A 16,833-nucleotide genomic window follows, 5' to 3' on the forward strand; every position below is an offset into this window, starting at 1 on the left:
TAAAAACGCCTATATACTTAAATGATAACCAACAGCATATTCACGTAATCAATGTTGGCAACCCTCCTGTTTGGAACTATGCTACGGAAAATTTAAAAAATGAATTATATCGTTAGCAATTATGCTCAGACTGTGTTGTGTATTTAATAACTGTTACAAATAATTTATTTTCATCACATTTAACATTAAAATATATCCAAACAATAAAAGTATCATTGGCACATTTGGGTGGTAACACTGGTTGCAACCGCAGAAAAAGTTTCAACAAAACCGATATCAAAAATGCTGCGGCTGCAACCCTGAGAACCCTGTTCACACGTCGCTACTTTTAAGCTGCGCGCAGCATGGAAAAGTAGCGGGCAGCAGGTTCGGCAGCCGCTACTTATCGGGTTGCACCGTTGTTCACACGTCGCAGTACGAGAGTTGCGCAGTTTTTTGTACTGCAGCGGTGCAAAAGTAGCGACGTGTGACCATACCTTTATTTGGGTTCAAGTTAAATGATTTCATTTAAGTATGTTTTTCAAATAAGAGTTCAAGAAAATAACCTGTAAACGGTATCATTTGCAACATGTTAAAGGAACTAGATTGTTAAAAAATGACTCAAATATACAGGGTATCCAAATGAAATCTTTACAACTTCAGATGTAAATAAATTATTGAGACACAGTATCTGGATACAGTTTTCTGCATGTTCATAAGAAACTGTCAAAGTTTTCATGGGAATTTTGTTGGATTGTTGAAATGCGTATTTTGGTTGCAGATGTGAATTTTGGTGAAATCTAAAATCTGATAGTGAAGGAGATGTGAACACCTCAGGAGATGGCACAATGTGTATCCTGGTTTATCGAGACATAATCAGATACACAGGTGTAACATCACATCCGGACCCAATATGGAAGAGAGCCGCCATCACGGCCAACAATCCGAGAGTGGCACCGAAAATTTATGGAGATTGGGAGTGTGCTGCGAAAAAAGGGCAGTGGGCAGTAAAGTACAAGTGTGGAGGACATTGAATGTGTGCAAGGCGCATTTGTCCAAAAAAATCCTTCCTCGGCGTCAGTTCTAGCCAGCATGTCAACAGCAAATGCTATGCGGTGGACGATCATCTGGCTGAAGAGTTTGCACTAGCTGAACTTAGTACACAAACAGCCTCAGATTCTTGTGAAGAACTTTGTGGATAGTCGAATACTGCAAGTTCAGTTCCCTGGTGGCACTGCGAAAGGATTTACTAGGGCTTCAGATAAATGCACTTTACACATGTTGAATGTCCTCCACACTTGTGATTCGCCCCCACTGCCCTTTTGCCACAGCACACTTCCAATCTCCATAAATATTCGGTGCCATTCCTGGATTGTTGACCGTGATGATGGTTCTCTTCCATATTGAGTATGGACACGATGTTACACCTGTATATCTGATCGTATCTCGATAAACCAGGATACAAATTGCGCCATCTCTTGAGATGTCCACGTCTCCTTCACTGTCAGATTTCACCAAAATTCACACTTGCAACCAATTGCCCACATCTAACACCTTCCACACAAGTCAAATATTTGGGAATTAGTATAGGTCAGCATTTATGTTGGGATAAACAAATTGATTTTAGCCATGTGTATAAGTATAAGAAACACAATTTATAAATTCATAATACTTAGAAATTTTATCACCAAGGAGGCATTGAGAATAATATTTTTAGCTTTAGTACAATCATTAATACAATATGGTATAATAAATTGGGGTGGAGTAGCATCATCTGTACTTAATCCATTAATTTTATTACACAGAAGATTAATGAACATTTATCTAACCAAAAATATGAATTACCCAACAAATTTAATTTTATACAGATTTTAAAGTATTAACTATTGAAGAAATTTATAAATATAGTTTACTAACTTACTACCACAGAAATCAAATGAAACATAAATCTAATCGACATGAATATCGTACTTGAAGACAAAAGTCTACTTTCCCATTAATTGAGCCTAAATATCTTAAACATGGTGCTAGTTTCGGTCCAAGACTTTATAATAAAATTACAAACCATTTTCCAAATTTGAAATATTTTAAAATTGAAGTTTTTAAAAAAGAAATTTATAAAATTATTCATGATATATTATAATAAGCCTATTAACAAATGTGTGTATTTTTTACCTCTTATTTCTCTCGACTATAGTCATGTTTTTATTAAATATCACTGGCTTCAGTCTGATTATCAATTTATATTAAATGTGTTTTTTCTCTCCTTTCTCTTTCTTCTTTTTTTTTCTTGCTCTTGTGTGATATTTATTGGCTTGAATTAAGTTACTTACTGTAGGCTATTTAATAAACTGTAAATTTTATGTTATATTATTGGCTAAGACCACACCGTACACGAGCCTGGCTCTTACGGTAGTGGCTAGAAACATTTTTGTTTTATAATTTTAATTTGTACTCACTAGCTAGCTACTTAAATAAATAAATAAATAATTCAACAAAATTCCCATAAAAACTTTGACAGTTTCTGATTAATATGCTGAAAACCGCATCCTGTTATCTTGTATCAATAACTTGTTATTTACATCTGAAGTTGTAAAGGTTTCATGTGGACACCTTTTATGTTTGTGACGCTATATTTTTCGTGATTACTACATAACAATGGGTGGCATGAATTCTACTTTTTACGCTGAGTAACTTACTCTTGCCAATTGATATCTCAGGTTCCAGTCCTGAGAATGCTTTGGGGATGAAGATGAGTGCTGCGGTTGTCAGGATAGTTCCAGCTGCTATCGCCCCAACGTTGATGTTGACAAGAGGCTTCTTATCGTCATCATTCATTCCTTTGATCGGAATTGTGATGAAAGGGATTGTGAACCCTAATTCGACCTGTCCAATATACAAACATTTCAAGATGAATTTGAACTGTGAAAAGGCTCGTAGTAAGGTAGTGATTAATTCTCAAAATTATCAGGAAGAGAAAAAGAAATTGGCTGGGTCACTGGCTCAGAAGAAAAACTGAAGGATGCACTGGAAGGAATAGTGAATGGAAGAAATGCTCGGGGTAGAAGAAGATATCAGTTAATAATTAACATTAAATATGTATGGATCATATGTAGGGACTAAGAGGATGGTGAGAAATAGGGAAGATTGGAGAATGCTGGGTTTGCAGTGAAAGACCTGCCCTTGGGAAGATAACTATGAATGAATGAATGGATGAAGGCAATGATTTATTGAGAAGTTTTTTTAAGATTTTTCTTTATTACTCGTAAAAAAAGAAAAATAAATATAAATTATAGAGGTAAGGAACATTTTTAAGAATGTATAAAATTATTGAAGAATGTGTTTGTACGTTTTAAAATTTCAAGTACGGTAATCTTTGTATGTCTGCCAAAATATCGTTCATAGAAAAATGAAAAGTGACAAAGACTGCTGGCAAAATTTAATATTGAACATTTTCATAGTATTATTAAATTATTTAGTCGACTTGTAATATGTCATTGACAAAATCACTTCAAATTTTAATGTGTTATATTACATTGTTTGAGGTAGGGAAAGAAAAAGGTCCTGACTGATCGCATTCATTTATTCATTCAGGAAAAAACATGTGCAGACACTTGCATTTCCCTATTTCGACTATGCGGACATTTTACTGACTGACCTCTCCAGCGACAACAAAATGAAACTTCAACGTGCTTATAATTTGTGTGTACGTTTTGTAAGCAATGTTCGTAAATATGATCATATTACCCCATCCCTGGAAGCAATAGGTTGGCTTAAACTAGATGAGAAAAGAAATTTACATTCACTTCTCCTTCTCTTCGAAATCTTGAACTCTTCTATTCCTTCGTACCTGTCGTCTCGCTTCACTTACCTTTCTTCCCACCATAATCTCAACACACGCTCTCGTCATGAAACAATACTAACAATACCATCCCATCGCACCTCCTCATACTCATCTTCTTTCACAATAGCCCTGCCAAGACTCTGGAATTCGCTACCTGCTAGCATCAGGGACTGTCGAAATAAAATTGAATTCAAACGAAAACTTACTAGGCACTTGGTCAGTAATTGATTACTTGTAAATAGTTTCTTTAATCTATCACAAAATATTTCAATATTCAGTCATTTCATCACTATACAATTTTGTTATTCTAGATTTAATTTGTAATTCAGTAAATATAAAATATTCTTTGTTTCTCTATGATAAATTATCTAGCTTTAATTATTCAGGTAATCTTTTCGTACTTTGATTTTATTGTAATTGTAAATTTAATACTAATTGTAATATTGTTTGTAATTGTAATTGTAAATTTAATACTAATTGTAATTTTATTGTTGATATTGTAGTTGGAATCTCCTGGTAGAGGGGCAGAGAAGGCCTGACGGCCTTATCTCTACCAGGTTAAATAAATAAATAAATAATACTAAATACTAAATACAAAGAAGACTTGAAAAATGGAAGATTGTAGAAGAGTACCAATATGGTAAACTCCGAGAAAACAGTTATGAAAATGCCTAGAGTACAAAATGAAGATTGAAATATTACTCTGTCACGTATAAATAAAAAAAAAGTTAATAAGTTGACACATTTAGGTCAGAAGTGAATTCAATTGAAAAAAATTCAGGTCGAAATTAGTTTTCCATTTAAATACATTATCGACTGCATCCCCGCGACAAGTCGCTAAGGTCGACTACTTTTTGCAGTCGACCTTGGCGGCTAAAAGTCGCTCGTGTGTAAGGGCCCTAATAGAGCCTTACGTTAAAGGAATACGTGCACTGATCCCTCACGATTCTTTCCTAAGTTTTACGGACTTGAACATACGTCACCAAATACGTCACTACTGACGTCAACATAGCGTTAGTCGTTTAGCGGATGACGAGAGTGTGAAAACACTCTAATATGTCTGAGCTACTACTGCAGCATATGATACTGCAGTAAACCCTTGAAAAGACATGCATAGGTGCAATAAAATATGCTGAATTAGACTTAGGAGTGGATTTTACAGGTTGTATTTCTGCATTAGTCTATAAATGTATAAATTTAAAATTTTGCTACATGGTGTCACCTGTGTGTCACTGCCTGCGATAGAATTTTAGCAATGGAATCAAAAATTTTAAATACACTAATTTTAATAATTTAGCTGCACAAAAAACAAATTTCATGTTTCAAAGCATCAGTGTCATTTGGTTTAAATCTATTTTTGTTTTTTATCCCTCTTTTATGGTCAAGTTTACCTCACAGGAAAGCTCGATTTGCATAATACACGTCACTGTTCGTTAACAGAAAACCACAATTAAAGTCACACAGAGATAGTGTGCACTCAATGTTGGTTACTTGACGGTTGTCAGTCCTCTTTGAGGTCTGTGGATATAGAGGGAAAAATTGGATCGGGATCTGGTAGAGTTCCTGGGTAGCTCAGTTGTTACGTTTAACCAAAGGTCCCGGGTTCGATACCCGGCCCCAGAACAATTTTTCCCTCGAAATTATTCAAGTTTACCTTAATTTACGGAATGTTTCAGAGGAAGTAGGGAAGGAGTACGCCATGTGATATACCCTATAAGGTCTTCCCTAAAAATCTTGTCCCTTCTCCCTCCAAGCAAAAACTAAATGGCACGCCTAATGTAATGTTTGGTGCATAAATTTTATTTTATTACACATATTAATACTTACGCTGATTTCATTGTCCTTGTCAGAAAAACTGAAAATTCGGCCGCTCTTTTTTCGTTTATCTTTAGAATTTGTGTGATTCATCATAGAAGACATAATTGGTGGAAATTTCGGCATCATGTCATGGAACATTGCATACATGTTATTTCCTCGGTTGTTCTTTATTTGCGTCTGATTGGTCATTGAGCTTGGCGTCTGTTGTTTCTGTGATGGAACTTTGTTTGAATTGTTCTTTGCTGGATTTTCTTTTGGGTTTGTCTGGATTGTCGTTGAATTTGAATATTGCAGCGCCTTTGCAGGTTGCCTGTTGTAGTTACTGTTCCACTGATTTCCTTTAGAAATTGACTGATTCATTGTGGAAGTCACTGTTGATGGAACTTGCATTTCTGTTAAGGAGTGTTTGGTGTAGCCATTCTGACTTCTGCTGTCGTTTGCACTGAACGTCATCACTGGCGTGAAATGCTGCTCAAATGGTGGATACCTGTTAAAACAACAGTAACTCAGGAATCAAAGGCTATCAAATTAATTTATTAAGAAAAAGGGATGAAGTTACAGGAGAATGGAGAAAGTTACACAACGCAGAACTGCACGCATTGTATTCTTCACCTGGCATAATTAGGAACATTAAATGCAGAGGCAGAGCATGTAGCACATATGGGTGAATACAGAAATGCATATAGAGTGTTAGTTGGGAGATCTGAGGGAAAAAGAAGTTGGGGAGGGTGAGACATAGATTGGAGGATAATTTAAAATGGATTTGAGGGATGTGGGATATGATTCTAGGGACTGGTTTAATCTTGTCCGATGACGGGCTTATGTGAGGATGGCAATGAACCTCCGGTTCTCTAAAACCTATAGCCTAAGTAAGTAAGTAATAAAACTTTGTCTATACGTTAAAGTAAATTAAATTTAAGTAAAACTGTCTATGTAATATTTCTTAGAATTTATATTTTATGAATAACATTATGCTGTGGCCTGTTGGGCAAACTATAATGTATAGGCAGCTTTATTATTATTATTATTATTATTATTATTATTATTATTATTATTATTATTATTATTATTATTATTATTGGGAAACATAAAAATTGGAGATTTATCCTTCGCAGAGGTGGAAAAATTCAAATATCTTGGAGCAACAGTAACAAATATAAATTACACTCGGGAAGAAATTTAAACGCAGAATAAATATGGGAAATGCCTGTTATTATTCGGTTGAGAAGCTTTTATCATCCAGTCTGCTGTCAAAAAATCTGAAAGTTGGAATTTATAAAACAGCTATTTTACCGGTTGTTCTGTATGGTTGTGAAACTTGGACTCTCACTTTGAGAGAGGAACAGATATTAAGGGTGTTTGAGAATAAGATTCTTACGAAAATATTTGCTGCTAAAAGGGATGAAGTTACAGGAGAATGGAGTACTGCACGCATTGTATTCTTCATCTCACATAATTAGGAACATTAAAGCCAGACGTTTGAGGTGGGCAGGGCATGTAGCACGTATGGGCGAATCCAGAAATGTATGTAGAGAGTTAGTTGGGAGACCGGAGGGAAAAAGACCTTTGGGGAGGCCGAGACGTTGATGGGAAGATAATATTAAAACGAATTTGAGGGATATGGGATATGATAATAGAGAGTGGATTATTCTTGCACAGGATAGGGACCGATGGCAGACTTATGTGAGGGCGGCAATGAACCTGCGGGTTCCTTAAAAGCCAGTAAGTAAGTATTATTATTGATGTTGTTGTTGTTGTTGTCGCTATTATTAGAAAAACTAGGAAGAAAATAAAATTAAAACGAAATGAAAATAAAATGTATAGATAAATTAGAAATGATAGAAATGGAGGTGAAGGGAAGGAGAAATAATATCGCTAGGTACCACAAACAGATTGAAGAATCTGAAATTAAATTAAATACTGTAGTAAGAAATAAAAATAAAATAAAGGCTAGTTCACAATAAACCGGGAACAAAAACAACAAAAACGAGAACGGAAATAATTTTAAAATGAATGTATTTGAATGTGAGCATTCATAATAGTTAATTGTGAATGCTCACATTTAAATACTGTGACAGCGACGTGAGATTCGAACTCACGACCAGCGTCCCGCAAGAGAGAAGATCGCGCGGAGCACTTTGGGATGGCGCGCGGCGGAGAGGGGAAAGGGCCAACGCGGCGAGAGAGTGGAGAGAGAGTGCGCGCGCATCTGGTGCTGGTAGAGAGGAGAGGGCTCTGGATTTTTCTGGAGTGCCATCTCTAGAGACGCGTGGAACTTTCGAGGCTACGTCGCTGTGGTTATAAATTAAGGACGCGAAGGAACGACAGCAGTTTTCAGTTGATTAGTCAGCCAGTCAGTGAGAAAGCCAGAGCAAGCAAGCCAGTTCGGCTCGAGTGTGCGTCCGCAACTGTATCAGCATCCGAAGGCCTGAGTTCGAGTGCAGTGGACCGCAGTTGGAGGGACCTGAGTTCGAGTACAGTGAACTGTCTCTGGAGGTCTGTGGTTCGAGATACTGTGAACTCGAGTGACTGAGCTAGAAGAACTGTGAACTGAGAACTGATAGTTCTGATTTGTAAATAGTGCTTTGTAAATATTAGTTAAGATTAACAGTTCATTGTTGTTCGTACTAGTCCAAGTAAATTGTCATTGTCGTCGGTGGAGTGCTATAACGAATACTGTGTTAAGTGAAAATCCAATTGTTGACGAGAGCGTTTAAGGCGAATTGTAGAAAGGAATTATTGTTGGAAGAATACAAATCCTATTGCTGAGTGGAAATAAATTCACAATACATTTATTTTAACAATATTTCCGTTCTCGTTCTCGTTGTCGTTTTTGTTCCCGGTTTATTGTGAACCAGCCTTAAACTGAGAATACCGGTACTAAAAGAAAAAGGGACAAAAGTAATAACAATGAAAAGGTAGAGAGGCAGAGATGGCCTCATGGCCTTATCTCTAACATGATAAATAAATAAATAAATAAATAAATAAATAAATAAAAGGAAGTCGAGAAACGAGGGTAGAAAAAGAGAAAGGGGAAAACAAGTTAAAAAACAGAATGAGAGAACGAAACAAAATGAAAGAAAGAATGGAAGGGAAGAAACGGGACTAGAAGTAGGGAATAGAAGAGAGGGGGAGAAATGGAAAGCGGAAGAGAGAAGAAGAAAGAGAATATGAGGAGAGAAGGGAGAGGGGAGAAAAAGGAAGGGAGAGAAAAGAAGAATCGAGGGATGAGGAGGAGAAGAGGAGAGGAAAGTTAGGTTAGAAAAAGGTTAGGATAAGATAGGAGGAGACATGAAAGGAGAAAATAATTGGTGGGGGGAAGTCAGGCAGAGATGAAAGCAGTGGATGAAGAGAACGATTGTGTGAAGAGAAATGGAATGGAGGGTCGAGGGGAAGGGATAAGTGGTGAGAGAAAAGAATCGGGCAAACGAGAAATGGAGAGAGAAGAGAGGAGCGGAAAGAAAAGATAATAAAAAAGATAAGATACCGGTATGTTAAAATTAAAAAGAAAAATAGAGCCAATTAAAGAAAGAAGAAAGGAAAATAAAGGAGAAAAGGAAAAAAAAAAGTCTAAATGGTGTACGAATGCTTAGTATAATATGAAATGAATAAGATATCAAGAGCATTGTAAACTATACTGACCTCTTATTAGAGCTAGAGCTGTAGGTCGTCGTGATGGACTGGGACAGAGCCAGTATTCCAAATAGTTGCAGTGTTGGCAGCATTGTCAGCGTAACGGCTGTAAAATAATAAATATTTCCTTAAGGCATACAATAATTTATAAATGAAATCAATTGTCTTAATTTTTGGGATAATTGAAAGTTCATCTTTTTAGGCATATTAATCGTAAAAATGATTTCATTTAGCTACCAGTACGTCTTTTTCATAATCTGTTATTTTGATGTTTATTAAATTATTTTATTTAGCTATTTTTAGTAGTAGTTCAAGAAAATAAACTTTAAATAGTAATACTATTCTCATTAATTTATGGCAAAGGAAGTGAATTATTGTTGAGAAACGAATTAAAATGAGAAAGCTTGTGTCACAATCGTGAAACTCATTTTTCATATTATGACACACCAGTGTATCGGTCTTACTAATAAACTGTGTATAGTTTTTATATGAGACTTATGCAGAGCTGGGACAGAAAACATTACTAAGAAGTCATGCATAACCGATAGACGCATAAGGAACATGGGAATTGCTTTGCAGTAGTTATACAGTGGACTCTCCTAAGTTCGACAGAACAGAATTGAAAGTTCTGTCCAATAAGGTTAGCGGGTGTGGCAGGTGAAATAAATACATATTCTTATTGGTTATCCATCAACAAATACAGTACTTTACTTGCATTTCCTGCCCTCCCTGGGACTTGTGTATGCGCTTCTATAACTAAAAGCCAGGTTATGAACCTACTAAACCGGAAGCAACGTTCTGTTGCTCTCTTTCTGAGCTCTGTTATCACATAGTGGCGCGAGATTCAAAACGTGTGCAGCGTTTGTCACCGATATGTTTAAAATAACTACTGTCTATAGTTCTCGATAACACTATCAACAATATTAGTAATTAAAATTACTGTTTTTAAGAAAGCACGAACTAATGACGCTGGTACGAAATGCGACTCGTAATGCACGTGGTACTGCAAATGAACTGGCTACACTGTCTCCGTGATTCCGTTGCCAGATTTTCGTTAGCAGACGACATTTTCACGCGAGGTCCAATGAAAAGCTCCGTTCTCGTTCTCCCCTCCACCCCCCACACTCAACGTGTCATCACTGCACAGGCTACCCCTCTAACCCGCACTTTCCTCTCGCCCATCCAACTACTTCCTGTTTCGTCGGCTCATAACCTGGCTTTTAGTATAGTACCACAATGGGTTTCGACAGTTCCGTCTCACAAACAGCACAATTCTCAAATAGAAAAAGAAGAGTTCATTAATTTAAAATCAGTGATCAATATGGATGTCCTAATCAATAAAATATTCTGTTTTCCTTTAACAAAAGTATCACTACAAGACACAGAACCAATTCCCATTCAAATGCCAAACCCATTTCTTAGTGCCCTTATAGGGGCTTGTCTAATTCTCCTACGTAAGCAATGGAACTATAAGATGTCGAACTTGATTTCTGACGAAATTAAGAGCTTCCACTGTACATATGAAACCCCCTGTTTAAGCGTTGTATACAGAGAAAAAATGGCCGCCTCTTATTAGCTGTTCGTATCAATTATTGTCATTTTATGTTAATGGTTTCCATGTAACCACAGAAGAACAAATCAAAGAGCACAGTATAATTAAAATAATATTACCTTAGCTGTACTCTTTGATCAAAATATAGGCCTAGCGTGGTAATCGAACAGGCCCAATTGTACTATCGATAAATTAGTGCGGTACACTAGCACACACTATCGGATTCAATAAAGAATCTCAGTTATTCTGTTATCTTTCGTAATAAAATAAGACGAAACTATGACGTAGTTCTATAACTAGGGCTAGGATTTTGATGAAATTGCATATTTTTTCTAGTAAGCCAGAAACATAGCTGCTTTAGTATTTATATGTTATGTGATAAACTGAGTGTTTTAAGACATATTTGTTATGGCATTTTTTTTTTTGCATTTTTGTCTGTTTCGGCTCATAAGAGCATCTTTCGTTTCATTCGGTCATTTTTTAGGCATTTTCCTTAATTTTGGCCATAAACCCCATTATTAAAGTAAAATAATGTTTATATCCTTTGATATTTTCTCTACATATTTTGTCCATTAATAGCCATTATTTTGTACAATATTTTAATCGTTTTTCTACACAAATATTGACATTTTAACGTAGTACACCCCAAGTAATGGATCAGTCCAACCACCCCTTCAATATAGACTCCTCTATACTTGCTAGTTCCGGATAAGAGTGGCCTTGTGGTGGACTACATGGAAACTACTGTACATCAGGTAAAATAATTAATTAAAGTGTACTACTTAGAAAAAACTTGACGTATGTAAAATTGAATAAACTTAAATGATGGTACTAGAATTTAATTTAATTACTAGTCTAAATATTAAGTAATACAAAACCTCTTTTCCTCCTAAGCCAATTATGTAAGATCAGTTTTAGGGCATTTTTAAGGGAATTTTTGAAAGATTTTAGGTCATAAATGCATTGTTTTTAGGACATTTATTCATGATTTATAGGTCATTAAAATCCTAGACCTATCTATAACATTTGTATTGTTATACACGATGTATATAGTGCTTATTAATCAGGAATTTCCACACGACTTGTAAACGAGCTATTTACTGTATAAGGCAATTAAACGACTGTATGAGAGTTTTTATTAGTAAAACCATAAATAATTAAGTCAAAGTTAGAAGCCACAATTATTTTTACTTATTACTTATTCACGTCCCGCGCCGTGGCGTCGCGGTCTAAGACATCCTGTTAGGACTCGGAATGCGCGCTGGTTCGAGTCCTCATGGGGGAAGAAATCTTTGGTCGGCGGGGAAAGGCACGTAAGTAAAAAAAAATTACTATTTCAGGAGAGATTTTCTTTTTAATTTACTCTTAACTGAATATAAGTATAATAATGAAATTCATGTATGTTGGTTAAAGTAAGACCCTTTTCAACAGTAATCTCACTAGACGTTTTGATTTATCTAGAGAAAATCAAAACTCGAGTGGGATTTAATTGACTATTACACGATTAGAAGAAAGTATATAAAGATTAGAAGTAACGAAGTACTCCAATACAATAAAATATTAATTGACTTACGAAAATACAACTGTCTACAAATGTATTATTGTACCATCTCAACATTACATATATTACGCTAGATGCATGTTAGATGGCAGTAGTGTCTTTATACAGACACTGTAATGATCACTATTCAATAAATCTTAATATTAAACAATCTCTGATACGTGACTATCCATAATATCATATAGCAGAAGTTCTTTTTATCCTCTCAGAGCAGAAGCTATAACATAACCTAACTAATATACACAAGTGTTAGAAAAGTTTTAATTAACGACGATGGCATAAAAAATAAACATGAATAATTTTAAAAGGAATAATTATTGAATGTACAATTTTCAAATTTGAATGTGGTTGGTGGTTCAATTGATGTTATATTGGACGTATGCGTAATAGAAGTGGAACTCGTTGATTTAGGCCTACATGGTGTATTCAACTTATTCAGAATTTCCGAATGAATAATTTTAAAAGGAATAATTATTGAATGTACAATTTTCAAATTTGAATGTGGTTGGTGGTTCAATTGATGTTATATTGGACGTGTGCGTAATAGAAGTGGAACTCGTTGATTTAGGCCTACATGGTGTATTCAACTTATTCATGATTTCCGAATGGTGCTCTTCATTTATTTGTAAATCGGATTTCAGAAGATGCATAGGTATGATCAGTGATTTTTATTAATTCTTGTTCTTGAATGCCAATGCGAGTCATGTTTGAAACTGCTGTGCATCAACTGGAGTGGTTTGTAATTTTATATATATTTTTGACGTCCAGACCAGCGCAGTTTCAAATGTTGGCAAACAAAGAAACAAATGCTAGGGACGCGATAAAATTAAACAAATGCTAGGGACGCGATAAAATTAAACAAATGCTAGGGACGCGATAAAATTGTGCGATAAGCAGCCATGATTGGTTGAAATACGTCCTTTCGTACCGTTTTATTGGTCAAAAGTAGTATGACGTAATAAGAGTGTAATAGTCAATTTAAAACACAAGAAATTTTATTATTTCAAAAATTAGAAAAAAATACTAGACTTATGTGATTAGGTAGAACAGAAAAATCTACTTTTTTTCCTTATCTGCCTTTTCTCGCCGACCAAAGAAATTTTTTCATGAAATTTCGGTCAGTGTATGGGACCGGTGCCCACCCAGCATCGTGGGTTCCCCCCGCCCCTACACATTACAATTTTATGAATTCATATTTTTATTACATTATTTCCATACAAGTGTGTGGACATTGCCTTAACATTTATTCCAATATTGTTTCCATACAAATTGCTAATCGCTTCACAATAGTTGCCTGTGTTGTCTTGGGTTTATAATAAAAACTTGGCTTGAGTATAAAGTTTAAATCTATGTATGTCACAGGGATATGCTCGATGTCACTAATATCCTGAATTATAGTTTCCCAATATTGTTTAGTCCTCGGACACTCAAGAAAGTGATGTTGAAGATTGTCCTCTTCTTGACAATAGGGGCAGAGTGATGTCCGGGCTAATCTGATGTGGTATAATTTACTGTTAGTTGGAAAAATATCATTGAACTTGGGGAGCTACGATAGGTAGCGAAATCAGGTTACGAAAGCCAGCTACAACGGCTGGGAGAATCATCGTGCTAACCACACGATACCTCCATTCTGGTTGGATGATCGTCCACCTCTGCTTCAGCATGTGGACGTGAGGCCAGCAGCCGGCTGGTCGGTCATGGTCCTTCATGGGCTGTCGTGCCTCGGACTATTATTATTATTATTATTATTATTATTATTATTATTATTATTATTATTATTACTTATACACTTGTTTGTTTTAATAATGTAGATGTTTTCTTATTTGAAATGCCAATTATTTAAATTAGTTAAACTATAAAAAATGTAGCAACATTTTCCGGAAACAATATCGTAAGTAAAGCGTTATATACAATACAGCATTATAAAACAATTTAAAATTATGTTTCATTCTTAATTACAATTTAGCTGAAAGTCTGACAAACACGGGAATAAAAGTTCGTGAGAATTAAAATAATCATCAGGTTACTTGTGTAAATTAGCGCGATGTTCTGGTGAGTCGTCACTTGTTTAACAAGACATGAAAATGTATTTTATCCCATTAAATTAACTATCTTTTCCACTTTTTTTTTGTAGAAAAGTTGTATTTCCGAGTACCATTCTGAAAGAAATGTACGATGATATCATCGGAGTTGAATTCTTTATGAAACTCTTTGGCGCACAGAAGCGGAAAATTCCTTTCCACTCCAGAAATCCTTTTCATATTGGAGTCGCAGGTAATTTAGAGCAATTGCCGTCTTTCATGGTTAATTTGGAACCTTTATCGTGATTATCTACTTTCTGTTTAGTAACAGTATTATGTTATACATTACATACTGGATCAAATATTTCGAAAGTTGCGTATGACTGTGTTCTCAACGTAACTTGAGTAAGTTAACTATGGTTATTGCATTTATCGCTCATGTACCTGACATTGCACGGTCTACAAACGCCAATTTGGCTAAATAAGGCTGAGTTTAATGAGGGCTAGATACTGTATTTGTTGGTGCTATACTAATCCGTAATATTTTTGTCAGTTCAGGTAATAATCGAGATTGTTACAGTTTTCCTGTTTACATTAGCCTACTATATGCTACTATGTTGCTGAACATGTAGGCTACAAGCTAGCTAATTAAGATTTGAAACGGTCTGGCAATAGTGGTGACGTCATTTTTAATTTGCGTGGCGTTCCTCTGCTGTGGATTGAAGGTTAGCATGCCTGACTGTAATACGAGAGGGTTCGGATTCAAATCCTGGTTGAATCTTACATTAGCATTAAAGCTTTAAGATGTGAAACAAGTCAAAATTTTACAACGTTGCAATTTTTTGGCGAGATGAAGTTTATTCCCTCAACATACTGAAACACTGCTGGGTAACTTTCGGCGTTGGATCTCGGACTCATTTCGCCATCATAATTACACTTCCCCACTTTCATTCCTCAGTATTCGACCAAAATAACATCTCGTACTATGCAAGTTAAAAATATTGACCACGAAGAAGACGACTCTCCCAGTGTCCAACCAAAGCAACATCCTATACTATGCAATTCACAAATATTGGCCATGAAGAAGACGACTCTCCCAGTGTCCAACTAAAGTACATTCCATACTATGCAATTCACAAATATTGGCCATGAAGAAGACGACTCTCCTAGTGTCCAACCAAAGCAACATCCTATACTATGCAATTCACAAATATTGGCCATGAAGAAGACGACTCTCCCAGTGTCCAACTAAAGTACATTCCATACTATGCAATTCACAAATATTGGCCATGAAGAAGACGACTCTCCCAGTGTCCAACCAAAGCAACATCCTATACTATGCAATTCACAAATATTGGCCATGAAGAAGACGACTCTCCCAGTGTCCAACTAAAGTACATTCCATACTATGCAATTCACAAATATTGGCCATGAAGAAGACGACTCTCCCAGTGTCCAACCAAAGCAACATCCTATACTATGCAATTCACAAATATTGACCATGAAGAAGACGACTCTCCCAGTGTCAAACCAAAGCAACATCTCGTACTACGCATGTCACGAATATTGATCACTCCCAGTGTCCAACCAAAGCAACATCCTATACTATGCAATTCACAAATATTGACCGTGAAGAAGTTAACTCTCCCAGCATCCAACTAAAGTACATTCCATACTATGCAAGTCACAAATATTGACTACGAAGAAGACAAATCTCCCAGCATCCAATTTAAGTAACATCCCGTACTATGCAATACCCACGTTTCTTTCCCATATTTCGGGCTTGCTCCCATGTATCTCGTGGGACCTGTTTTTTTTTCAATCGCTTTATTGATCGGTTGCTATTGCGTGACATCTAATGGAAAACAATAATTGACAATCGATGCAAACAGTTGAAAGTCAGTGTTAAAAATACTTTTTACACGTGTGCTAGAAGTACTTTTCGCACGATACTGTAAAATAATCAGTTTTAACAAGAAAATGTATGTCATGTAGATACCTACCCCCAAAAGAATGACATGTAACATAATCTAGCTTCCGAAGTTACCATAATCATCATCATCATCATCATTATTATTATTATTATTATTATTATTATTATTATTATCGTCTTTGACGCCATCATAGTCGTCACCATCGTCATGTCATTTTTTTACATCAATTATTTATTATTATTTTTTAACATTTTCTATCAGTTATAATACATACTTTCAACCTCATTACGATAGTATTCACAGAATAAAAGTACTTGTCACAAATACAGCATGTTCATTATCATTCACAACATGGTCCACAATCTCCATCGAGTAATAGCAAAATCAGCAAACTCTACTTTTAATTTGGAAATAAGTTCAGTACCATCGTATAACTGTGACAGTTTGTTCACACACACAAAGTGACATCACCTACGTATTAAACATTTCAT

General features: G+C 35.6%; 1 protein-coding gene across 3 annotated transcripts in view; it reads right to left on the minus strand.

The window, feature by feature from the left end:
- The window catches only part of LOC138704566 (uncharacterized), a 40,674-nt gene that overhangs the window by 6,275 nt on the left and 17,566 nt on the right, over positions 1 to 16,833 (minus strand). For all 3 annotated transcript variants that reach the window (XR_011333368.1, XM_069832604.1, XM_069832602.1), the window contains exons 2-4: positions 9,284 to 9,380; positions 5,651 to 6,128; positions 2,679 to 2,865 (exon numbers count right to left, since the gene is read on the minus strand). Coding sequence is in view for 2 of the 3 variants with exons in the window: in XM_069832604.1 (XP_069688705.1) it covers positions 2,679 to 2,865; positions 5,651 to 6,128; positions 9,284 to 9,366 (748 nt within the window). In the remaining variant the exon portion in view is untranslated. The remainder of the gene's footprint in view (positions 1 to 2,678; positions 2,866 to 5,650; positions 6,129 to 9,283; positions 9,381 to 16,833) is intronic.

This window comes from Periplaneta americana, chromosome 8 (genome assembly GCF_040183065.1).
Source record: "Periplaneta americana isolate PAMFEO1 chromosome 8, P.americana_PAMFEO1_priV1, whole genome shotgun sequence".
In the NCBI taxonomy this organism is placed as follows: Eukaryota; Metazoa; Arthropoda; class Insecta; order Blattodea; family Blattidae; genus Periplaneta; species Periplaneta americana.